The 25,969-nt window shown below is 40.9% G+C and overlaps 1 protein-coding gene across 1 annotated transcript in view; it reads left to right on the plus strand.

The window, feature by feature from the left end:
* Gns (glucosamine (N-acetyl)-6-sulfatase) overlaps nt 1–20,647 on the plus strand; it is a 35,968-nt gene extending 15,321 nt beyond the window's left edge. The window contains exons 8-14 of the mRNA XM_015483055.2: nt 959–1,077; nt 3,952–4,055; nt 10,584–10,685; nt 12,176–12,283; nt 13,703–13,813; nt 15,166–15,326; nt 18,053–20,647. Of these exons, the coding sequence (XP_015338541.1) occupies nt 959–1,077; nt 3,952–4,055; nt 10,584–10,685; nt 12,176–12,283; nt 13,703–13,813; nt 15,166–15,326; nt 18,053–18,131 (784 nt within the window). The 3' untranslated portion in view covers nt 18,132–20,647. The remainder of the gene's footprint in view (nt 1–958; nt 1,078–3,951; nt 4,056–10,583; nt 10,686–12,175; nt 12,284–13,702; nt 13,814–15,165; nt 15,327–18,052) is intronic.
* Nucleotides 20,648–25,969: the final 5,322 nt, after the last annotated feature.

Raw genomic sequence — 25,969 nt, forward strand, 5'->3', positions numbered from 1 at the left:
GTTTTAAGGATAAGTGTGCCACGTTATCTTCAAAACAAAAAAACAGGGAAACAAGTCTATGGGCAAGATGCTTTGGGGCATCTGCTACCTCAGAAGCAGGCAGATATACCTTTACATTCATGTGTACAAGGTAACCTATGGCCCCCAAGACTAATTAAATCATTCATTTTTTAGGACTTGTTAAAGAATATTGCAAATTTAAATCATTTGCTTGAAATTTTTTTTTTCCTGTTCCTAAAGGCAAAGTTACTTGGTGAGAAGTCAACCCAAACACTGAGCAAAATATTTATTTGCCTTTGGTGTTTGGAATTTTCAAGACATTCTAAGTTAGTTTTAAAGAATCTATTACTTAAGGTTTATTTTAGTTTAGACTAGAGGTTAGCAAACAACTTCTGTAGGGCCCGATAATAAGAATAGTAAATATTGTAGGTTTGCAGGCCATGTATTCTGTCAGAACTTCTCAGTTGTGCTGTTATAACATAAAAGCAGCCCTGGACAATATGTAAATGAGTGATTGTGGCTGTGCTCCAATCACACTTAATAAAAAGGTAACTGCAGCCCATGGGCTATAGTTTGCCAGCCTCTAGTGTAGATGACTGAACAATGTTGAATAATATTTGAATTAATCTCTACTATTTGTTACTGAATTGAGAACTTTTCTTTCTGATTATCTCTACTTATCACCAGTAGTTATAAAAGTAAAGCTAACTAGTTGTTAAAAGCTTCATTTATTTCTTTGGAAACATTTAACTTTAGAAAATTTCAGAATATAATTCATGTCAAGGTCTTTGCTATGGCAGGGTTTGGGGAATGGAGATTTGAGAATTGAGCATATAGGATTTTTTTGGTAGGTGCTGGTATTTTTGGTTTTGCTTGTTTCTCTTCGCCTCCCCCCCCCCCATATTGATTCTTGAGCCATTGCCCCAAACTCCCTTTTCTACCCTTGGTTCACATCCAGGTGGCAAACACTGCTCTCTGTTGATGACCTTGTTGAGAAGCTGGTCAAGAGATTGGAGTTCACTGGGGAGCTTAACAACACTTACATCTTTTATACCTCAGACAATGGCTATCACACAGGTAAAAGACAGATACTCCTTTTATCTTTGAGAACATGGGTTTCTACCCAGTAGAAAAAGTAGCCCAGGCAGGAATTCTAGTGTTGTATAGCTGTGGGCTTGTCAGAGCAAGGGTCTTGCCCTCAGGACCCTCTGGTTAGTGAGCTGGGCATTCTCACATAGAGAAACTAGGTTTCTTGATTTATATGCTCAGTTAGGTAGTGGTCTAGGAGCCAGAGCAGAAAGAGCTTGATGGGATAGTGGCAGGCTTTATGGAAATTGAACTCAATTTTAAGAATAAATGAAACTTAAAAAGTAGGAGTAAGACATTCTGGATAGGCGAACCAAGAGGTGATCTTTGCAGAGTACATTTTGTCTTGCTAAATTGTGGAATTCATTTGGGAGTAGTTTTTATTTCTTAAAACTGTAGAATGAGTTAGCTCCATGTCCTTGACTTTCATTCTTTCTGCTTGGATTCTCTGTGTGTTTGTGTGTGTGTGTGTGTGTGTGTGTGTGCACGCGCTCACATATGCTGGGGATTGAATCCAAGGCCTTGCCTATTCTAGGCAGGTGTTCTACCCAGCCCATACTTGGACCTTCTGTAGTTTAAAAAAATAAATGTTTTGCCAGGTGCTGTGAGGCATGCCTGTAATCCCAGCAGCTGAGGAGGCTGAGGCAGGAGGATTGTGAGTTTAAAGCCAGCCTAAGCAACTTAGTGAGACCCTGTCTCAAAATAAGAAAGGGCTAGGATAAAGAAGAATGAAGTTATGTCATTTGCCAGTAAATGGATGGAACTGGAGACTATCATGCTGAGTGAAATAAGCCAATCCCTAAAAACTAAAGGCAGAATGTTCCCTCTGATATGTGGATGCTAACACACCACAAGGTGGGGGAGGGAAGAATAGAAGTTCATTGGATTAGACAAAGGGGAATGAAGTGAAGGGAGGGAGGATGGGAATAGGAAAGATAGTAGAAAGAATCGGACATAACTTTCCTGTGTTCATGTATGAATAAATGATCAGTGTAACTATACATCATGTACAACTGCAAGAATGGGAAGTTATACTCCATGTATGTATAATATGTCAAAGTACACTACTGTCATGTATATCTAAAGAGAACAAAAAAATCTTTTTAAAAAAGGGCAAGGGGGGCTGGGGTTGTGGCTCAGTGGTAGAATGCTCACTTAGCACGTGGAAGGCACTGGGTTTGATCCTCAGCACCACATAAAAATAAATAAATAAAGTAAAGGTATTATGTCCAACTACAACTAAAAACAAATAAAAAATAAAAAGGCTAGAGATGTGGCTCTGTGGCTAAGCACCCATGGGTTCAATCCCTGGCACAAAAATATTTTTGCTGGGCACAATGGCATACACAGGTAATCTCAGCGATTGAGGAAGCTGAAGCCAGAGAATTGTAAGTTTGAGGCCAGCCTCAGCAGCTTAGTAAGATGGTCTCAAAATTTTTAAAAAAAGGGCTGAGAATGTAGCTCTGCTGTAGAATGCCCCAAGTTAAATTCCCAGTACCACAACAAATATTTGGTTTCTGTCTATAAATTTCCACTTGAAAAGAATTAACCTGAACCTTGAGCAGATTTAATATTATGTAAAATGTAGGCATTTAATATTATGAATAATTTAAAACACTCAGAATAGAGATTAATGGAGCTCTGGATGTGGTGGCACATGCCTGTAGTCCTAGCACTTGGAGGTTGAGGCAGGAGTATTGTAGCTCAGGAGTTTGTGTCCAGCCTGGGCAACATAGCAAGATGCTGTCTTTTGGAGGGTGGGGTAAGTATAGACTAGTAAAATAACCCCCATTATCCAGCTTAGGTTTTTGGTTCCATGTGACTGTGCTTTTATATTTTCTTAACCCCCCACCATGGTATTTGTTTTTTGTAAGAATGTTTTGAAACAATTCCCAGACCCTGTGGTTCCACATATCAATATCTGATTATGCATTTGATTTATTATGTGTCATGATCCAAACAAGGTCCACACACCACCTTTTAGTTTTTAGATCTCCTAACTCTCACTTGCCACTCACTTACTGGATAAAGCAGGTCTCTCATCCTGTAGACTATCCCATTCTGGATTTGGCCGCCATCTTGTAAGGCCTTCACTCACTCATATCTACTCAGCATTTCCTTTAGATTGGTAGTGAAATTGAAAGACCTGTTAGAAATTCTCACTTGTAAGTGCACTTCCTCAGTAGTGCTGCTGTATATTTCCTGTTGTGACATCATGAAACTCATAGTGTCTGGCTGCCCACTTTGGGGATGCTGGTATTGACTTATGACTCAGGTGATTTCAGTCTGAGCTCTACCAGTGAATCCTTCTGACACTGAGGTTCCCGATGATTGCTTAAATCCATCATTCCCTCAAACACAAATTGTGAAATGTGGACTTCGTAATTCTGTCCTTTGCATTTACTTGCTGGACCTCTCCATATCAATTATTTGATTATCTTGAACTGCAGTTTTTTCAGGAAAAGCAGGAGAAGTACTTTTGTCCCTTTTCATTTGGCACTGTTTGGAGTAATCTCTCTTTTGCTGTGATCAAGTTGAATATCGTGCATAAATTTTTTATGTATTAGTGTTTTGGTCCTTTCCAGGGTTGGTTCGGTTTTTTTTTTTGTTTTGTTTTGGGCTCAATTTGTCCTAATGTAGACCAGGGAGTCCCTTGTAGTTATGTATCCAAAAGAGATGAACTCACTACTTTTCCTGTCATGTAATAAGAAAAACAGGCAAATTTAAGCTTTCTTTTAAGACACCAGAATTAGTAGAATTGTAGAATAGTATTTTCTGTATGTTCAATTGACTAAACAAATAAAAGAAAGTCAGAGCTACGTGTCTGTCTTGGCTCCATCTTTACTTTTTGCATTTTGTTTTCAGGACAGTTTTCTTTGCCAATAGACAAAAGACAACTGTATGAGTTTGATATCAAAGTTCCACTGTTGGTTCGAGGGCCTGGGATCAAAGCAAATCAGACAAGCAAGGTAGGTGCCTAACAAGCTGTTGTGTATGGATGGGGTAGGCAGTTGCCTGAGAAAATAAGGCTATTCCTTTTGAGAGGGGTGCTGGTGGGGTTCCTCCTGTAAGGATAAAGGCTGATCAGTGTTAAATCTTGTGTGTTTATGAGCCTTGGAAATAGAGATTCCTTTTTAAATTAAAAACAAACTCCCTGCCACTCTTTTTGGGTTTTGTTTTTTTTGTTTTTTGTCTTTAAACCAGGGATTGAACCCAGAGACCCTTAACCACTAAGCCACACTCCCAACCCTTTTTATTTTGAGATAGGATCTCTCTAAGTTACTGAGTTTGTCCATGTACTTGTAATCCTCCTGCCTCAGTCTCCCAAGTTGCTTGGGATTACAGCTGTGTGCTACCATGCCTGGCTATTCAGTGTATTCTACCAGTACATGTCACAGCAGAGTGCATAGCTTTTGTCTGTCCTTTGAGACTAGATTTGCTTTGTCCTGAAGTGGTGATGGCTTAACAGAAGGTGCTCAAAAAAGTGACCTGAGATATTATGAAGAATGAATGGTACATGTTTGGGCAGCCTCCAGAAAAAGTCTTGTTGATTTACATGGTGTGGAATAGGGACCCGGCATCTGCATTTCTTTCCCTTTTAAGCTTACAGATGATTCTGAGAGGCAGCCTGATTTGGTGTACACTTTTTCATGGGGCAGAGCTCCTCAGGCTTTGCTATGTGTGTGAATGTCCTGGACATCTTGTTAAAATGCAGAAGGGTCTTGTTTGCTATGATAGGGATTGAACTCAGGGTCTTGGCCATGGTAGAGAAGCACTCAAACACTGAGCTACACTCCCAACCCCTGAAATATGGGTTTCAATTCTGTGTTTCTAACCAGTTCCCATGATGTCTGCTGCTGGTTTGACCTCACTTTGAGTGTAAGACGGTGGAAAAAATTTTCTGAGAATTTCCTTTTTTCCGTGTGGAACTCTCCGTTACTAATGCTTTTCTGCTTCTCTAGTTTTTTTTTTTTTTTTTAAGCATTTTTTTAATTGTAGATGGACACGATACTTTTATTTTATTTATATATATTTTTATGTGGTGCTGGAATCAAATCGGTGCCTCACATGTGGTAGGCAAGTGCTCTACCCCTGAGCTACATACAATCCAGCGCTGCTTCCCTGGTTCTTGCTTCTAGAACTATCGTAATGCAATACATTCTTCTCTTTATTTGATTTCAATGTCTTTTTCCATTGAAAAGGTACTTAGTCCTGGAAGATGGTGGGCATCTTGATCAGAAACGCTTTCCTTTTGTTCTCAGGAGAAAACCAACATATGCTCTACCATTTATGTCTTCTGTCCTTGTATCATGATTTTGGTCCCAGGTCTGTGAGATCGAAGAAAATAAGCAGATTCATGATTTAAGCTAAATTGCAGAATGGGTTTCAAAATGGGCCAAACTTTCTGGTCTTATTAGTTACTTTGGTTTAATCTGGGGATTTAATGTTGTGTTTCACTGTATCTTTCACTTATTTCCTTTTACAAATGCTCTTGATGCTTTTCTGTTAAAATTCTCTCAAAGGGAAAATGGTGTTCATAAGTGGTGTCTGTGTTTTCTTCTGCTCTTAAGACCTACGTTTCTAAAGCCAGTCCACTTTCCACTACAGATTTCAGTTTCCTCTAAACAGGCCTCTCTTTCAAAGGAGATAGGCAAGTTGGGAAGGTTATTAACCTTAAGTGTTTTATTGAGGGCTGGGATTGTGGTTCAACTGTAGAGCGTTCACCCAGCATGCACAAGGCCCTGGGTTCGATCCTCAGCACCACATAAAAATAAATAAATAAAATAAAGGTATTGTGTCCAACTACAACTAAAAAACAAATATTTTAAAAAAATGTTTTATTGAGGTTGGCATTTGGAGTTAATTGAGACCATGCCAACACTATACATTTCTGAAAAGTGGGGTTTCTAGGCCCACATAAAGCCAGTGTGAGGAAGGAGGCCAAATAGAACAGGATGAAGTGTGTCAGCCAGCTGCCTGTGGAACAAACCGTTCCTTCTTTTCAAGTTAACAGTGCAATCAAATGTTAAAAATCAGAAACTTCACCTTCTCTAAACAATCTAAACGAAGCCTGAATCCTAGGAAAACATTTCAATAGTACATTTACTGGGTATTACATGTGTTTTATGTGAATCAACCCAGTTAAATTTCAGTCTTATTAGCATATGTATATGCACTATTATACCCATTCTACAGATGAAGAAACTGAGGTACAGAAGTTAATTGCTTTTCCTATGATCACACAGCTAAAAAAAGCAGAGTCCTGCATTTGAACTCAAGCGGTCTGGCTCCGGAGTCCATATTCTTAACAATTACACTATAGTTCAGTCAACAAGAATTTATTAAGTATCTTCATACTCTGCTGGCACAGTACCCTAGAAAAGCCTTGAATGCAGCAAGGAGCAGTGAGGGAGGATTTCTTATTAAATGCTGGTGTCAGGGAGGACCCTGGACTTTAGCGAGAGCAGTCAATGTACACCTCTGAGGCATTTGAGCAGAGGCAGGTTGAAAAGTATGCAGTCACACAAGTCTGTAGAAAGAGCATTCTGAGAACAGTTAATGTGACTGCACAGATGTCAGAATAAGCAAGGCTTGTTCAAGGGACAAAAGGAAGCATTTATACTGAACTGCTTTCACTTCCTAAGTGCACCATCTCTCTCACCTCCTGTCCTTGGTATGACTGACTGCTCCTGTCTGGAATGCCTACTTCAGAACCCCTTCACCTGACCAACTTCCCTGTCCTTCAGGACCTTGGTCTACCCCACCCCAGGAAGTCACTTCAGACTCCTGCCCTTGGATGACATGGTGCCCTTTCTGTGGGTTTCCAGATGGTCCCACACTTAACACTCCCCACTGAAATTGTCTTTTTCACTCAAGGATACCCTAGAGAAGAGGAACAATCCAAAGTGAGTACCCATCCCTTAACAAACACTGGGCAGTATCCACATTAGTTGCATGAATTTTGCTCGTCGTGTAGTAAGTAGCAGGACTAGAGCTGACAGTGAACTGTGCCTGTTCTCAGAATCTGAGTTTGTCACATTGCAGTGTTGACAGATGGAGTTGAAATGTGAAATGCCTCAATTCTCATCTAGCTGAGGAACGTCAGAGATATTGCTCGTGTGTTGGCAGCAGTCATTTCAGTGCCACTTGTAACACATGAGTGACACAGGGTTGTGCACTGTGCATGACAAGCTGAGCCATCACAGCCTGACAGCCTAAGCAGCTCACGTTTAGCTGACTGGTGTCTCGGCTGTTTGACAGCAAGAGCAGGTGGTGTGTGGATGCCAGAGGTTGGCTGAAGTTGTCTCCACGACTAGACATTAATCTAGTTCTAAATTTGGTGATAGTTCCTCAAAGGGGTTTTTAGAAAGGAGAAGGCTAGTAGGAGAGCTAAACTGAGAGCATGATCCAGGGGAACCTGAACTGAGAGTAAAGATTGCCCGTTGGCTTTAAGACTTTGAACAAAATAAGCCTCACTTTCCCCTAGTTGTGAAATTGGGAGGATATTGTATCTCTGTTATTGAGTGTAATGGGGTGATAACCTGGCACCTTCCTCATTAGCGATAAATCCAGCTAGCACACCCCAACATAATGGGGGAATCTCTGATTTCTCATGTTATAGGACCTTTCACCTTATGGCATGCTTTGAGTCTTCTTTTTGGTCGCTCTGTGTGAATTGTTTAACATCAGAGCTTCAGTTTCTGTCGGGCAAACTGGATGTGTCCTCCTGAGATCGCATCACCTTGTTCTTTTCAGTAATTAAAAATGCTTTCATTCTTTTAGAGTTGAGATATCAACACATGATATCCCTGGATTTCGTGCTGCAGGGGTTTCTAGAGGGCTTCTGTTTGATGAGACTGTCTATGTATTTGAATCCCAAGAACCCCAAATAAACTGAGAGATTATGATATGAAATAATTTATTTTGGTGTTGGAAAAGCTTTTTATGTTCTGATCTATAAATGAGTGTTTTTAAATTTATACTTAAAGACCATGTGATAAAAGCAATATCGTTCTAGAAACTTGGAACCCTAATGTTTCAAGAGTCATTACCATGGTGGTCCATCAAATCTGTTCTAATACTTGGTTGTTTAAAATTAGAGGTAGGAGGTGGAGATGTGGCTCAAGCGGTAGCGCGCCCACCTGGCATGCGTGCGGCCCGGGTTCAATCCTCAGCACCACATACAAACAAAGATGTTGTGTCTGCCGAAAACTAAAAAATAAATAAAATTCTCTCTCTCTCTCTCTCTCTCTCTCTCTCTCTCTCTTAAAAAAAAAATTTTTAAAAATTAGAGGTAGGTATAATTTTCTCTGGAATTCTTTACTGGTACTTGATGCTCCTTCTACCAACATAGTATGCACACCTTGAAACCATCTCTGCTTCTTAGACAAAATTCTAGAATAGAAGAACATTTATTCTCTATATTTAGGCAAGAAAAAAGTGTCCTCTGAGATAACATGTTTGTGAAACTCGTGCCAAATCTTATTGATCCCTGATTTATACTAGAACTTACAGGTCTTTCTCTCCATTGAGCAAAATACCAGTAGAAAATGTCTCCCATCATACAGCTGCTGGCTCTTGAGGCAATTTTTGACCAGTCTTACACAAACACCATTTTATATTTCTGTGGATGGGGTGATATTTTTTTTTCTCCCCTAGTGGTACTGGGGATTGAACCCAGGGCTTAGCACATGCTACCATAGAGCTACTGGGGAGTCCTCCCCCCCGCCCCCGAGTGGGACTCACTAAGTTACTAAGGCTAGCCTCAAACTTGACATTATCCTGCCTCAGTCTCCCAAAAGGCTGGGATTACAGGTGTGTGCCGCCACCACCCCTGGCTCTGTCTGTGGGTTTTATTATTTTGGTGATTACCCTTTTCCTTATAAAACTGCCTTGGACATGTTAGTAGTGTCTCTGGAATTGGCTTCACTTATTCATTCTGTGACTCTCTGGAGATCAGGTCTCCATTTGTTTCTCTCCTGCTGTGATCTCCCCAATATTTACACCCAGACTTACTGGCTGGGTTCCAACCTGCTCAGTTTGCCTCAGGGACTTAGACTAGGAAAATTATCTATAACAGTGGGTCTTATGCAATCCCTGGAGACTAACTCTCTGAGGTTTTTTTTTTTTCCTCAGTGACATATGGATTACCTCTCCTGAATTGTCTCTACTGAATGGTAATTTCTGACAGGTGCAGAAAGCTAATTGATTCAGAGCCAAGATATGTATCCCTTGCCTTCTGAGAGCCATCCTGGCTGAGAGGAAACCTGACCCCTGAAGAACAATGTTCTGAAGATGTTTTCTTGCCTTTCATCATACTTTCAGTTTTGTTTTCACATTTAAAGTGGAAGGATTTCTTTTTCTTTTTCTTTTTTATCTCTCTGTTCTTTTCTTCTCAATAATTTCAAAAACATTTCTTTTTAGCAAGATAGTTCTCCCAGTTAAAACTGTTATCTTTGTTCTTATATTTTATTTCTCCATCTGTAAAATGGGGGAAGTACTACATACTGAGATTGTGGGAAGGAATAAATAAGAATAAAGGTTAAACATCTGGCACAGACTAGGTGCTCACTAAGCATTAGTTCCCCCCTCCTTGCCCCTGCTTTGCTTCCTGGGTTGTCCTTGCTATCCTAAGGCTTTTCCCAGCCTGTGACCAGGTGACCTCCAGGCCTCCAAGTAGGTTCTGAATAGGCTTGGTTTGAAACAAATGTAGAATCTCATTATATTCCTTACCTGTTGAAATAGTAATTTTTAAATATATTGGTTAAATATGTACACAATGAATTTTGTCTATTTCATTTAAAGGCAGTTATTTTAAATATATGGTCTCTACTGTATCTATATTGGATCATGCTGGTTTAGGTCCTGTAGAAGCATTGTAAACAGAAGAAAAATACTCCTAATAAGGAAAGGTATAAATGCAAGACATTGGTCTTTAATTTCTAGAATATTTTAAAACATCTATTTTATGCTGTGTGAGGAAACTTTCGTTGATACATTGTTGGGAGTAATTTCCTGAAGCCTTCAAAGCCTATGTTTTAGCAATGTTGCCAACTTTGAAAAACTATAAAATGGGCTAATAATTCTCAATGGTGGCAAGCATTCAACCTTTGAGATATTTAAAAATGTGAAGTCCAATTTGGTGAACCAATCTGAATAATCAAGTTGGAAAACACTTTTTTTTAAATCATTAGCCCAAGACTCATGACTCATAACAAGGCAATTTCAAAGGAATTTTAAATGTTTTGATCAATTAGAGTCTGGGTGAAATAGATTTATAATTTCTCAGAAGCATGTATTACAACCCTCATAAGGGCTTTGTGTTTTGTTAATTTGAATATATGAAATTGTAAGATCAAAGAAACAATGGTCTGTACAAAAGTTAAGAGTGAGTAGTAGTTGTCTCAGATGGGTTGTCAGGAGAGAGCCTTAATATAGATAGAAAAGGAAGACAGGACCAATTGCATACTAGACTGTTGTTTTTCTTGTTTTTACAGATGCTCGTTGCCAACATTGACTTGGGTCCTACTATTTTGGACATTGCTGGCTACAACCTAAATAAGACACAGATGGATGGGATGTCCTTATTGCCCATCTTGGTAAGTATAAAGCCCTAACTCAATCGTGAGCCAAAACCAAACTAAATTCAAGGTTATATAAAGACTTAAGCTAAATCTCAAAGCTGTTGCATTTGCAAGGACAGAGAATGGGATTTTTCTGATCTCATAGTGCAAGTTTTCTAAAGGAAAAGGCTGACTGGACCACATGTAAACGTTAGCATACTCTTATCTTCCCTTTCCCAGCTCTCTCAAAAGCCACCATAAACAAAGTTAAAATAGGTGACAAATTGAAAAAGTATTTGCAATGTATATTTGGTCTTACTGTGCAATTTATTTGTTAATGAGGTGAATCATTAATAGCTTAATTTGTATATCATACAATTCACTCATCTAAAGGGTACAGTTCAGTAGTTTTCGGTATATTCATGGAGTTGTACAACCATCTCCATAATCTAATTTTGGAATATTTTTATCATCCCAGAAAGAAACCCCCAAATACATTAATAGTCATTCCTCCATTGTATATATCTATACTGGACATGTCTCATAGAATCATATAATATGTGGCTTCTTGTGAGCATATTTTCAAGGATCATCTGCACTGTATGATCCTTTTATTTCTAATATTCCATTGTATGAATATACTATTACCCCCACTTGGCAAATGTACCACCTTTTACTTATCCATTTTTCAGAGACACTTAGACTGCACTTTTCCATTTGGGGGCTATTTTAAATAATACTGTTACGAACAATTTGTATACAAGATTTTGTGTGGACCCATGTTTTCATTTCTGGGTAATTCTGTAGAAGTAGAAATTCCTGGGTCATTTGGTAACTATGTCTAACTCTTTGAGGCACTTACCAGACTTTACCAAAGGTGCACATCGTTCTACATATATTTTCACCAGCAGTGTCTGAGGGTTCCAATTTCTCTACATCCTCACCAGCGCTTGTGTTTTTTATTGAAGTGGATGTAAAGTGGTATCTCATTGTGGGTTTGATTTGCATTTCAGTTTTTCTGCTTCTACCCTGTGTGCTTTGGAAGCAAAACTTGCTCTTGTTCTAGCTGCTGCTTTCCTTCCACACCAATAATGTGCTGTGCAAAGGAGTTAATGTACGTGTTGTAGCTTTATTCTAAGGAACTCTGAACTTACTCTAGTTCCAAGCATACCAGCCCTGTTTGTTTGTTTCTTGTGTTTGTATTAGGTTGTGAGTACCTTGATATAAGCTTAGAACAGTTCTTACAGTTCTTACATGGAGTTATTGACAATGATCTGGACTTTGAGCAACTTGCACTGGACTTGATTCTAGCTTAGCTACTTTGTTGGTTTCTATTCCTGACCTGCTTCACAGTAGTAGTCTCGGAAAGAGACTATTCAAAGCATTTGACTGTCACTCCTTTTAGTTACTGAATGAGCAGTCCAATTAGTTTTGACTCTCGAGTCCTTTTTGGCAGTAGTGTAAAAACTGTGTTCTTTATCATAGTCTGTATGCCTCACGGAAAGCACCTCTGCTCTTTTTTCTAGAGAGGTACCAGTAATTTGACCTGGCGGTCAGATGTCTTGGTAGAATATCAAGGAGAAGGTCAGAATGTCACGGACCCAACATGTCCTTCCCTGAGTCCCGGAGTATCTGTGAGTAGTAACTTGTGTTGGCCTCGACAGCTTTCTCACAGTGCAGCAAGGTTCTTGCTTAGGGGTGCAAGTATGGGAAACCTTCATATGAATGCTACTCCCTGGTCACCCGACTGTGGGAAATTTGTAGGTTGACAAAGGTAAATCTGGTAATCCTGAAATTGATGCTGCCAACCTATCACCAGAATGTGCACTTTGAATTCTTCTACTCTGTGCAACAAATGCATGTATCTGCCCTATTTTCTGACAGTACCCTTTCATTGTTTTCCTGCCCCTCTAAATAGCAATATATAATCAGTTACTTCTGACAAGTGGGGTTCTCCCCTGTAAATATGCCATCATGAGTGTTTTTCACTGGTGACAGCCAAACAGGTCATAAAGGTAACTGATAGATGTGCTGGAGAATGGGAACTAGGCTTCCATTTGGAGTTGGCTCTCCTGACGCCAAATTTGGGACACAGTAAAGGGCTAACAACAAGTAGAATGACAGAGTCTGTGGAATACATGAAGTAAGCCACAGGAGGGCTGGGGCTGGGGCTCAGGCTCAATGGCAGGGTGCTCACCTAGCACATGTGAGGCACTGGGTTTGATCATCAGCACCACATAAATGAGATAAAGGTATTGTGTCCATCTACAACTAAAAACTGAATATTTTTTAAAAGCCAGTTACGTCACATTTTGGTGACAAGAATGCTCATAAATGATTTACCTGCAAATATTGCCACAAAGTTCATTTTAGCTGCTACTTCTCTATAGGATAGTAGTCCTTTGAAGTGACTGTTGGGTGTTTCTTCTCCTTGCCAACCTGTACATTTAACAGGTGCTTATTACAACTAATTATTATCAGGAGGTTACCAGACAAGAGATGGCAGCAGTCTACAGATGGTACAAACACAGATTTTTTTTTTTTTTTAAGAGAGAGAGAGAATTTTTTAATATTTATTTTTTAGTTTTCGGTGGACACAACATCTTTATTTTATTTTTATGTGGTGCTGAGGATCGAACCCAGCGCCGCGCGCATGCCAGGCAAACACGTTACCGCTTGAGCCACGTCCCCAGCCCCAACACAATTCTTTAAGTCAGCCATTAGTAAGGAACAGAGCCTTGCATCTGTTTTTTGGTGTTTTTTTTTTAATATTTAGTTGTAGTTGGACACAGTACCTTTATTTTATTTAATTTTATGTGGTCTGAGGATCAAACCCAGGGTCTTGCAAGTGCTAGGCAAGCGCTCTACCACTGAGCCACAACCCCAGCCCTTTGCATTTGTTTTTTTTACTTATTGGAGTCTCTGCAGAAGGTTTCTTCATTTCTACCAAATTCCATGTCTGGCTTTAGCTAACTGAGTTGTTCCTGTAGGCAACTAGGTTGTTGTTACCATGGAAGAACGCTCTTCATTTAACTTCTTAAATATTCCTACAGCAATGCTTCCCAGACTGTGTTTGTGAAGATGCTTATAACAACACCTATGCTTGTGTAAGGACAATGTCAGCATTATGGAATTTACAGTACTGCGAGTTTGATGACCAAGAGGTAAGAGGGGCTTCACCTATACCTCCCCCAACCTTTGTCTATTGCTAGTGCTTTATTGGTTGGGCGTGGTGGCAAAAGAGTAATTCCAAGCGTGCCTTCTAGGGAAGATGTGTTTCTTAGCACTACATAAATGAAAGGAAGGTATTTCACTTAGTGTGTCCTTCAGTTAAGAAAAATTCCACACAGCCATGTTTTGCTTGTCACTGTGATCTTTCTAAATGGGTTTTCTCCACTCACACCACCCCTCAGACACAGTTCACTTTTTTAGAATGATTCACACCTGGTCCCTTCTTAAAAAGTAGTTGGGGCAAAAGTGAAGCACTTCAACTTCTATGGCCGTGAGAGGCATTAGCCTTTCCTAGAAAGTTGATAGCAACTGATATATTCAAAAACTCCTGTTCCCACCGCAGCACAGTCCAGTGCTCATCAAATAGAGTGGGTACAAAGGCCCAGGAGCTCTGTCCTTGGAAGAAGTGAGTTTTTTGGCCAGCCTGAAGAATGACATGGGCTGCGGTCCCTGTGAGCGCATTCTGCTTATTAGCACACATACCCCTGCTGCGTCTGGTACTCCACAGAGTAGTGGTTCCTCTGTTTCTCAGAAATTGTGCTTGCTGCTCCACGTGGAGCTCAGAAGCATGGTGGACAACAAGGGTGTCCCTCAAACTCAGTTTCTGTTCCTCCCTTCCCAACAGTGTTCATCAAGTTTTGATAATTATAAATGATAGTCTGAGGATAGCTACTGGAAGCTGTTGTAGGCAACCTATCATTTGACTCCAATTTGGAGAACAGCATACAGGTTAGAGGGGGAAGTACTAATCCTACAGTTATGTCTAATGTTGGAAATAACGAGTATTGTATCTTTCCCCAATTGGTGTTATAAATGGGGAAACTTGAATAGCTTAAATTGAGGCACTTTTCATACCCATTCTTATTTGAATCTCAAAATTCTAAGGCAGAAGTAAGCCTTCCAATATTAACTCTCACTCCTGTAGTTTCATTATGAAGTCTTGTTTCGGAGGACCTGCCATTGAGGACCCTGCCTGCTGTTCTTCAATTATCAAGAGTAATTGGTTTCCTCTTACTGCCCTATCCTGACTGCCTGAAGGTGTCGGGGTGCAGGTGGTCCCTTTCCAGCTCAAGCTATAGACTCAAAGCCATGGACACCCAGCACAGATGCACCATTGTCATAAGTACACAGTTAGGCTCCTTAAGGATCTTGAGGCCAGATGTTGTTATACTGGGTGTTGGGTTTTTTTCTATGTCCTCCCTTCCCTTTTAGAAATAATTCATGTTTGGAATATTTCCTTGATTATAACCCTTTTTTATTTCCACCATCCTTTCATTTCATCCAGGTGTTTGTAGAAGTCTATAATCTGACTGCAGATCCAGACCAAATCACTAACATTGCTAAAAGTATAGACCCAGAGCTTCTAGGAAAGATGAACTATCGATTGATGATGTTACAGTCCTGTTCTGGGCCAACCTGTCGCACTCCAGGGGTTTTTGACCCCGGGTAAGTTTCCTCTGTCTTCACTTTGCCGAGTTGTCTCTAGTGGTCATGCTGTTATAGAAGATAGGAAGTCCTATGGGTCCTTTCTGCATTGACCACAAGCCTTTCTGTTGGAGAGGGAATACTATCTTCATATTGCCTCACCTTGTTGTGCTGGGAAAATAAGCTGTTTGAGACACTTTGGCTCTCCACTGCCCTGGGTGCATGGACACCCTTCTCTTGCCCCAGGCTCTTCCTTTTGCCCTGCTGCTGTGATTCTTGTCATGGTACCACTTGGTTGTACTCGTGGCAAGTAGGGCTTAAGTAAGCTCTGACCCAGTGCTGTCCTGTTCCTAGGCTTTCCAAGAGTGTATGCCTTCATCACTTTTCTCAGAAACCCCAACTATAGTAACTTGAATGTTATATTTTAAGCATGCGAAGATAGGTTTAAACCAAATATTGAAATGTAAGTCCATTTCCAAAAATGAATACAAAGATGATTTTCACCTGCCCAGATATGTTGTTCCTCCTCTCCTGTTACACAGTGCCTAGTCAATAGGACACAAGGCATCAAACACCAGGCATTTAAGCTGCCTCTGACAAGAAGGATTCACTTTATGCTTAAAGGGTATGAAGTTTAAAAACTGTAACCAGGAATGGATTATTTCAGTTCTTACACCCTTGATTGTAAGACAGCAGCGAGGTCCTAAGTTGATGGAAAATTGTAACTATTTAGCCATCTTCATATCAAATTTTATTTTCAGTCCAAATGAGAAGAATGTATGTCAATGATTAGAGAAACTGGATTATAGACTGTTTATTAAATAAATATATCTAAGTATTGCATATATAGCCAAAGAGACAGATTCTAGCACACTAAAACTAGATAACAGGGCTGGGGGTGGGGAAGTAGCTCAGTGTCAGAGCACTTACCTAGCATGTACGTGGCACTGGGTTAGGTCCCCAGCATCACAAAAAAAACCAACAGAAACCTAGATAACAGTGTATACCAGTGTCAAAACCAAATTGTGTTCCATAAATGTGTATAATTATGAGTTGATCAAATTTTTTCAAATACAGCAATTCAAAATAAGAATCAGAGTTTTAGAAAGCTAGATGACAATATAAAGAAATTATATTTATCAGTTTATCATTTGCACTAAATTACTTCTTAAATATAGATACCTATTAGTGTAATGATTGGCCAAGTATTTTGCCCTCCCAGCTTTGGTTGTGGGTCTTTTTAAACTTTTATTAGTTGTTGATGGACCTTGATTTGTTCATTTATTTGTGGTGCTGAGAATTGAACCCAGTGCCTCATACATGCCAGGCAAGCACTCCACCACTAAGCCACAACCCCAGCCCCCAGCTTTGGTCTTCTGAAATGGGAAGTTCAGTCTCTGAAAAGCACAGGGCTTTGGGGTGGCTTGTGTTGATTTTGCAATTTCCAACGGTTATTTAGGTCACAGTATATCAAACTAGATGCCAATGAGTCCCTGACCACTTGGCTGCTAGAATGTAGACCTTCCATGTCCACATCCGATAGGCCAGTGCAAGGCAGATGTGGGAGCTACCTTCTTTCTTCTGATTATCTGTTTAACTATAACCAATTGTCTTACTTACATTGTTGAAGTTTGTGATTCAAGTTTTAGATGCTGATTTTGCTGAGCTGCTGTTTGCCTGAGCTGTCTTAAACTCCACTGATTTTCTGTTTTAAATTCATTAGCCCTGATTACTATTTCCTACTAAATACTAAAGCTGAATGGTTGGTATGTGGCCTGCAGTCCCCCCCAAAATATATTATCTGACCCTTTACAAATGTGTTGACCAACCACTTCTCTAAAATAATTTATCCTACAAGATAGGAAGTAAGAGTTGAGTACAATATTACTTCCAGCCTGCACACCTAAAATCTTCCTGGCCAATGCATATTCTTTATTCAGCATTCATTCTACCTTTCCCCTGGAGTGGTAAAATTGTTTTTTGTTTTTTGTGTGTGCCATACATTTGGCGTGAATTCTATTTTTGGGGGGGGGGTGGGGGGTGGGCAGAGCTCATCTAAATTGTGAGCCAGATTCAAACACGTCTCAGCTGCACACTTGTGCTCTTCTGTGTCTGTATGTTTTAACTATCAAACAGGAGAGGGCTCTGAAACTGCCAGCAAAGCTTTCAGCCAGGGTTAGGCTCTTCTCTTCCATCTGGCTGCTTTATACCTCAGGGATCACCCCTCCTCCCTCAAGGAAAAAAAAAACTTGTTACCTTCTGGTACCATTTAAGATTAACCTTCTGCTTTTTCTCCCCTCAATTTATACTGTATGATTTTAGGCTTGCTGGCTTGGGATGGGAAGTTTTTGTTTTTGTGGTGCTGGGGATTGAACACAGTCTCACACATGGTAGGCAAGTGGTCTACCACTAAGCAACATCCCTAGCTCTTCTTAAAAATTTTTGAGATGTAGTCTAAGTCATTGAGGCTGGCCTCAAACTTGTGATCTTCCTGCCTCAGCCTCCAAGTACCTGAAATTACAGGTGTGCACCACTGCACTCAGCAGAAGTGGGTTTTTGTTTACCATGAAATGTTCTTAACTATTAAGTCCTTGTATCTTTTACTACAGACTTTCTCATGAGAGTCCCTTCTGGTGATTTTGTTTTCTTTTACATCCCTTCCTGCTAACCTTTCTGATGAATAACATTCTGAGGAAATAGTGTTTAGCTAAAAGCTCATGCAACGATTCTTCTTTTATCATCCCCAGATACAGGTTTGACCCTCGTCTCATGTTCAGCAATCATGGCAGTGTCAGGATGCGAAGGTTCTCAAAACATCCTCTTTAGCGACCATGCCCAGCCTCAAGTGGGATCCCTTCACGACTCCTCCTGATGAAGTGACTGTAGTAGGTGTCTGTAGCTCATCTTTGAGACCATGCCTGGAAAAGCTCTGGACTGGTTCTAAGTCCTATTTGAAAAGCAACCCAATCAGCTGACTTCCTCGTGCAATGTGTTAAACTGTGAATTCTGCCCATAGGTCAGGGAGTGGCTACCCTTGTCTCTTTCCTCAGATGATAACGAACACTCCTGAAGTCTTTGTTCTCACCATGTCCTTTCTGTCCTGGGGCCACAGTTCTTGATTATCCCCATGTGGTCAGAGTCTGAATGTGTAAATCCATTCAGATAGGGAAAAAGTATGAAAACCTTTTGGTTTATGAGTTGATCTAAATTCAAAGGACCTGCACACACTTCAGACTGAGCACCTCACTATCAAAAATACTAACATCACATGGCTTGAAGAATAACCCTCAGCTGAATCATCAGATCATAGAACAGGTACCATTGTTTTAAAATAAGTAGATAATGTTGTTTATAAAATCCATCACAGTGTGATAAGGTGGCAAATTTAAAACATGTCAACCAAGCTGTTTCTTTGGAATTCTGGGTTAGTGCTACATTGAGATAGGGCAGTAAGCTGTGGTAAAGGCTAATTCCAGGTTGCTCTTGAAGGTGACAGCCACCTGCTTTCCAGTGGCTAACCATGTGGAGTGCCAGTCAGCACTAGCAGTATTGAGGAAATGTCTCTTGAGACTTCCGCCTCTAAACTGTCAAGGTACACAGTTGGGGAAGGTTGTGTTTCTAAGGGCCTTCTGTAGACCAGGCTCTTGGGTCAACAGGTTGAAGGGCCAAACTTGGGAGGAAGCAAGTGCCTGTCCCACAGGGAACCTAACTTATCAGTGCCACATATGAAGTTGTTTGGACTCTATTTTGCTGTCATTATTTTCTGTCATTTGTTTTAAGATGTAAAAATGCCCTGTAGTTGATGCAAATTAAAGTAGCATCAACTGCTTTATCCTATCTTCTTCTCTTTCAGATAGGTTCTTCCTGAGTTTCTGGAATCTTTTATTACTTATCAAAATCAGATTTTTAGGTTTCACTGCTTAGAACACACGTTTTGTTTCTTGGCTTGAAAACCAGTTCCGTTTCTAATGTTTTCTTCAAGAAGGCTGATTATAGGTGGGACAGCAAGGGAGAAAGAGCTGTGGTTTATAACCGGTTCAACTCAGGCAATAAGTGATTTTAGCTTTATTTAAGGCCTGTCGAGCTTTAAGCACTTCTTAAGACATGGCCGTAGTTAACTTTTCTATCAGAACTCCAGATAGCCATGTTGGGTTAGTAGCCATTGGATTTTTTCTTTTACCTCACGTGACCCCAGCAACTGTGGTGGTACCTAGAGGTGAATAGGCCGATGAAATGAACACCTCTGCTGTGAATGCTTTAGAGAAGATTTTAAAAATAAGTGTAACTAAAAGCAACTATAATGTTGAATGTGGGTATTGACTTTATTCTCCACTTTGATTCTTATTCGTCAACTTTGACATTAGTGAAAGTTGACCATAGTTATTCCCAAATAAAAAGAAACCAACTCTTACCAGGTCTTGGACTGTGATGTCATATTATTCAGTTTATGATGCTGGTTCCTGAAAGCAGGTGGAGTCTTAAGAGTGACACGAGTCAGCTGCCAGCAGCCTCTCTGCCACACTGCTCTTGCGTCCAGCTGATGTGTCTGGGTGTGAGATGTGGTAAGGCCTTCCATGTACCTCTTTTAGTTTGGGGATCTTTCCTAGCTAACCTTAAAATAGACCTCAGTTTCTAGCCTAACGGACTGCAGGGCGCACTGCTGTTTTCAGAATGTTTTTGTACAAGGGACCCACTTGCAAGAGGCTTTCCTTGTTCTTAACTGTACTGATTTGGATTTTGATTATTTTCCCTTTTAAGGTCAGGTTCATGTCTATTGGTACCCTGCAGAGTAGAGGACTGTAAAACCACTGGGAATGAATAGAGGCCTTTGGAATGAAGAGATTTTTGCCTTACAACATTTCCTATTATAAAGTTCTCCCTCATATAATTTCAAAGCAGGGAATACATTGAGTATCTTTGAATTGACAAACGGTGCTTTTGCAAACATATTTTAATTGACGACACTAGGGTTTTTGTACAAAATAGTAATGATAGCCATAGAAGTTACACCTTAATCTGTGAGAAATGTTCTTAAATTTATTTTTAAGTATTAAGGATTAGTGCTTTTCAAATGAAAGCTAACTTGTCCCAGGATCCTTAAGAGAAAGCAGAGGGGACTTCAACTGATCCACCAATGGAATTAGATGGGTATATTTAGGTTCTTTAGATTTACTACTTTGTTCCCACTGAATTTTTGTAAACTCCCTATGTTTGCATCATCTGTTCCTGGAGGTTACTTGGCCCTGGCTCTCTGTCATCAGTCATTTCACTTAGAAAGTGCCCTTCGAAGGACCCTGTTCACTGCTGCACTTTTCAACAAATTAAAATTTATTTCTGTTCTAGTGGGACTGTGTCCTTTGTTTTAGTCCACAAGTAGTAATTGACAAGCTACTTTTATTCTTGATGCTGTTTGTTTTAACCACTTTCCTAATAGCAAAAAATGGGACATTTCCTCAACAGATTATAGTCTCTGCCTGGATAGCTCTTATGCACCTGATTTCCTAGTGATTGACAAGCCTGAATGAAGCACTACGTAGCCATGGAGAAAATGTTTCCTGATCATTTACAACTTTGGAGGGGTTAAAAAAATAATCTAGGCTAGCTTTCAGGTAGGTAGATGATGCTCATCTTCAGAGGTACTTTGCCTTGTCTGCAGACTTGTGGCCCACTGTCCTAATGAATGACTTCAAGGGATCAACAACCTTTTTCTTAAAGGGAGAGACAGGTGATACTTTAGGCTTGCGGGCCATGTGTGTCTGTCACATGTCTCGTCTAGGGCACAGATGTAGCCCTAGACGATACATAAATGTGTGTGTTCCAATAAAACTGTAGAAACAACCCCAGACCCAGCACCCAGCAGGTTGCCTCATCCCAGCAATTCTAAAGACCAAGTAGAAAATAAGATGTTAGAGTACACCCAGAGAGTTGCTAGATTACCAGAAAAACAGGTGACTTGAGCATATCACAATGTCAGAGTTAGAAGGGTCTGGGATTTGATTTTTTTAATGTGGTGCTGAGGATCTAACCCAGTGAGTGCCTCACAGGTGCTAGGTGAGCACTCTACCACTGGGCCACAACCCCAGCCCCTATGATTTGATTTTGATCCTTACAAGCTAACCAGTTAGTCTGTTGTTTCACGGATGCTGGTGTTGGAAGTCAACCTAGGCGTCTCATAGAGACAAAGGACTCATCAGCATGAGCCTGTCAGTTCACTCTTGTCCCTAAGCCCATGGGTGTGATGCAAAGGGCCCACCTTGTGAATACCTGCACAGCACTGGGTTTTGTTACAGAAAAGGAACACTGAGCTTGGAAAACCTGTTCTCCAACATGCCTGTTTTTTGCCTCAAAAGACCACCACCACTTCATCCTCAAAGCTGCTCACTGCAATCACAATTGTGAATAAAAAGCAATTCCGACCTTACGATCTTTTGCATACCCCCAGCAACAGTACTTGGGCCCCACAGTAAATCATCTCTCCCAACAACTCCCAGCTGTTAATAGCAGGGGCTCACCTAGCTGGATGTTGCCCCTTCCCTGTCGACAAATCAAGCTAACAGTAGCTCTAGGAAATAAATACTTAGATGTGATTTTTTCCCCCCACCCTGGACTTAAGTCTTAGCCTTAAGGCTAAGAAAATCTAATGAAGAATGAGCACTGACCTATTAGATTCCAAGACAGGAGAAATTAAAACTTAAAGCAATTAAGAAGAAAAACATAAGGTTGAACGGCCAGGTCAGACTTGTTTTTGAGAGCTACCCACTCTGACCTTTGTCTAAATACTGGAGAAAAAGGTGAAGAGCCTTTAATCAGTAACCAAGTAGTAAAATAAGTTGGCATAAGGCACTCATAAAATTGCTAAATTACCACCATAAAAATAGGAAATTTAGTTAACATCTTAATGTAAAGCCATCAGCAAGGAGAATGTTCACACACATTAAAATGAGGACAAGCACAGACTACTAGACCATCTTTCTAACCCACCTATTCACACTGACACTGTACCTGCCCCATAGCACCAAGCTCCCTACAGACTTGGTTACATCTCTCTGCCACCTGTGGATTTAAAGGGCTGGTCATGTGCATACACTGAAATCTGTTGAAGCAACAGCCAACAAGCAGAACCCAAAGGACGTAAGCACTGTCCAAGACCTCTACTGCTGGCCTAGCAATCACTACATAAAATGAGATTCACCTGTGGGATATGGGTGCTAAATACTGGAGTACCACAGAGTAGGGAGAGGACAGTTTCCAATCTTAGTTTTTAAGTGGAAGATTCGTGACCACCTGCCTGTGAAACCTGATATCCACACATGTCCTCTTGGCCTGCAGCTCTGCTGGTGAAAGGTCCTCAGAGGATGGAGGTATAAAAGGTGCTTCTAATTACCATCTTTTGGTAATTAAAACATCCAGGGAATGGGGTTTTTCTCCTCAGCTTAATATAACCAAGCTTAGAAAGCTAAATAGCATAAGGATTTCAAGATCTGGCTTCCGATTTGTTTCTGGTACTGAAGATTGAATCCAGAGTCTCACACGTGCTGTGCATACACTGTACGACAGAGCTACACCTCCAGCCCCAAGTCCATCTTTCTCTTAAAATCCAGTTTCTCCATTGTCTATGAAAGAATTATCCATCCCTTCCTCATCATATATGAGAGCCTACTTTGCCTAGTAGTGAGCTTCATTATGTAAGGGAATTTTTTTATTCCTCCATGACATTAATGCCTGTCCTTAAGGGAAATGACACTATCAGACTAAGAAGTGCCCCAACCATTCAAGTGGCTTCCTGTCCCACTTCACAGCATTGCTGGTGGAAAAGAAATAGAGGGTTCTTCACACCCCATTTATTTCCAGCATGACTGCAGTAGCCAGCTTCCAGGACAGCTCCTAACGATCCTCTGTGGTCCCACAATGCATGAAGGTTGGTCATATCACCAATAGAATAGGGCACGTGATAGTATGTGACTTCTGAGAATAGGTCATAAAAGATGTGGCCACTTCTGCCTTGCTGTCTCTCCTATTACTTTGGGGAAAAAAAACACCACCATATTAGGACCTCAGCCCAATGCTGAGGTCCACCTGGTGAGGATCTGAAGCTGTCTGTAAAAGACCAGCCCCAATTTGCCAGCCTCCTGAGTGAGCCATCTTGGAAGCAGATTTTTTTTGTTTTGTTTGTGGTGCTGGGGATTGAACCCAGGGCCTTGTGCATGTGAGGCAATCATTCTACCAATTGAGCTATATCCCCAGCCCAGAAGCAGGTTTTCTAGCCCTAGGCAACATCTTAACTGCAATTTCAGGAGAAACCCCAAAGCAAGGACCATCCAGGTAAACTTCTCCCAAACTCTTACCCTACGGATTATAATAATATAATCAATATTTAATGTTGTTTTAAGTTGATTTGGCTAGTTTATTACACAGGAATGTATGCCTACTACAGTGACCAAAGCTGTTTACCAAGAGAGAAACTGGATCAGGGCTTTTGCCAGAGCCCATCCAATTACAGGTACCTGGAACAGACAAAGAAGGGGCAAAAGTCTTATGTGCACTACTACATACCCAAAGACTATAAATAATCACTCATTCCAGCTATTGTTACTAAAACCAAGCAGAAGCATCTTTGTTGGAATGGTTGCTAAAATGTCCTCAGCAGATGTTGGAAAATATTTTAATGGCTGGCAGGCTCCAGTCACAAACACGCATCTCCAGTGGGTCTCTAGAACTCCTAAGAGCCAGTGCAGGGGAGAGCAGCAGCCCCTTAGCAGCTGCACCATACCAGGATTCTTCCTTGATTTCCAAGCCACCTGTTGTCACTATCCTCGTGCCTCCTCCTAACACAGGGAAGGCAGCTCAGATGCAAAAGCCAAGTAGCTACTTTGCTCCCCAGCCCTGGTCTCTCCCAGCATCTTCCAGATAAGGTAAGCAGCCACCTTACGATGCCTGAAATCAAGACAACTTGGATGCATTCTACTGGTCTGGAATGAGTGATTACTAGTTCTGAGGAAAGCCTTCAGCCTTTGACAACTCTCCTGGATGTCCCCACAGAGAATGAAGCTCACTGTGCCACATCTGGTTCTCCACCTAGCAGGGGGAAACAAAAACTCTGGTCCCCAGTCTCCTTCCTATAATGCCATGCAAGGCCCTGCCTGAGTTCAGCCAAAGGCGAGCACTGCAGGAGAGGCAGGAAGCTGCAGCCTAGGGTCTGTCTGGAGAGGAGTCCTTTCCTGGCTCCAAGTTGTCCAAGTGGCCATTTCCAGACCTGTCTGTGAAACTTGACTCCCACAAACTTTGTGCCCTGCAGCAGGAAGAGATGCAAAGTGAGCTGAATAGACAGATCTCCAGGAGATGACCATCTGGAGGGAGAATTTACGAGCATGCAAACACTAGAAACAGGTTGAGGCCTGCAGGCTGCCCACAGCCCCCTGGTCTGGATCATTCAGCATCATTCTCTGCCGTATGCTGAACTGACAGCTGGAGCACCCCCAGACCCAGCTGCTTTGGGCGCTTTGGTTCTAGCTTGTCAGGGAAGAAAGACACCACTTTGTGAATGCATTTATGTGGAGCAAAAGGGAAGGCCCTATATGATTCCTTGGTCTACAAACTGCCCTAGAATTTTTGAATATTCTGTTTTTAACTCAATTTCCTTCCCTAACCATAATTTTTTATTTATATTTTTTGTGTGTTACCGAAGATCAAACCCAGGGCCTCACTGTGCTAGGCAAGTGCTCTACCACTGAGCCACATTCTCATCCCAGCATGAATTTTTAAAACAATAACAACTTGGCAATGGCCACTGTGCACAGACGCCACTTGCTTATACACCCTGATCTGTTTCCTCCACAACCACATCTGACAAATTCCATATGAATGAGATTTAAAAAAAAAAAAAAAAATGGTAAATCAAAATTTCAGAAGGCAGAAATGTAAAGAGAAAAATTTCAGAGTCTTCAAAAGCAATGATCAAACTGATGACAAAACCAGACCTGGTTGTGAAATGAAATACAAAACATTATGGTAGGGCTGGGGTTGTAGCTCAGTGGCAGAGCGCTTGCCTTGCATGCATGAGGCGCTGAATTCGATCCTCAGCACCATGTAAAAATAAATAAAGGCATGCTGTGGATCTACAATTACAAAACAAAAAACGTTAAAGTTAAAAAAAAAAAAAAAAAAAAAAACGATGCCTGGGGAAGAAGTCAATTCTGCTCCCCTCTCTCAGCCTTTCTCCTGGAAGCCTAATTAATCACAGGTCCCTGCCTTTTGGATTGTAAATAACTGCCCCAGGAGTCTGACTGCTTCCTTGAGAAATGTTAACAGAGGCCTGAGATGTAACTAACATCTTCTCAACTGTTTCTGTGAACATGTTTGAGACCCGACCCCACCACCCCACCACCCCCGCACAAGGCCATCAGCCAAATAGATTAAGAAGTTTTTTTAAAAAGAGGGAAAAGCGTCAATGATAGGATGGGTCTAAGATGACCTCAAATTACCTATAAATATTGTAAGAAACTGTATGAGGGCTCAAAATTTGGAGTTTTTGTTTTCCTCTAGGCCCACTGGCATAAAATTAAGTTTGGAGTTCTCCTCTCCAAGTGTTGCTTGCTGCTTCTCCACCAGTTTGTTTCCCCACAACAAAACAGGAGAACAAGCAGGCAGATCATAAAGAGGTGTAC

Source organism: Marmota marmota, unplaced genomic scaffold (genome assembly GCF_001458135.2).
Source record: "Marmota marmota marmota unplaced genomic scaffold, marMar, whole genome shotgun sequence".
NCBI classification, from domain to species: domain Eukaryota; kingdom Metazoa; phylum Chordata; class Mammalia; order Rodentia; family Sciuridae; genus Marmota; species Marmota marmota.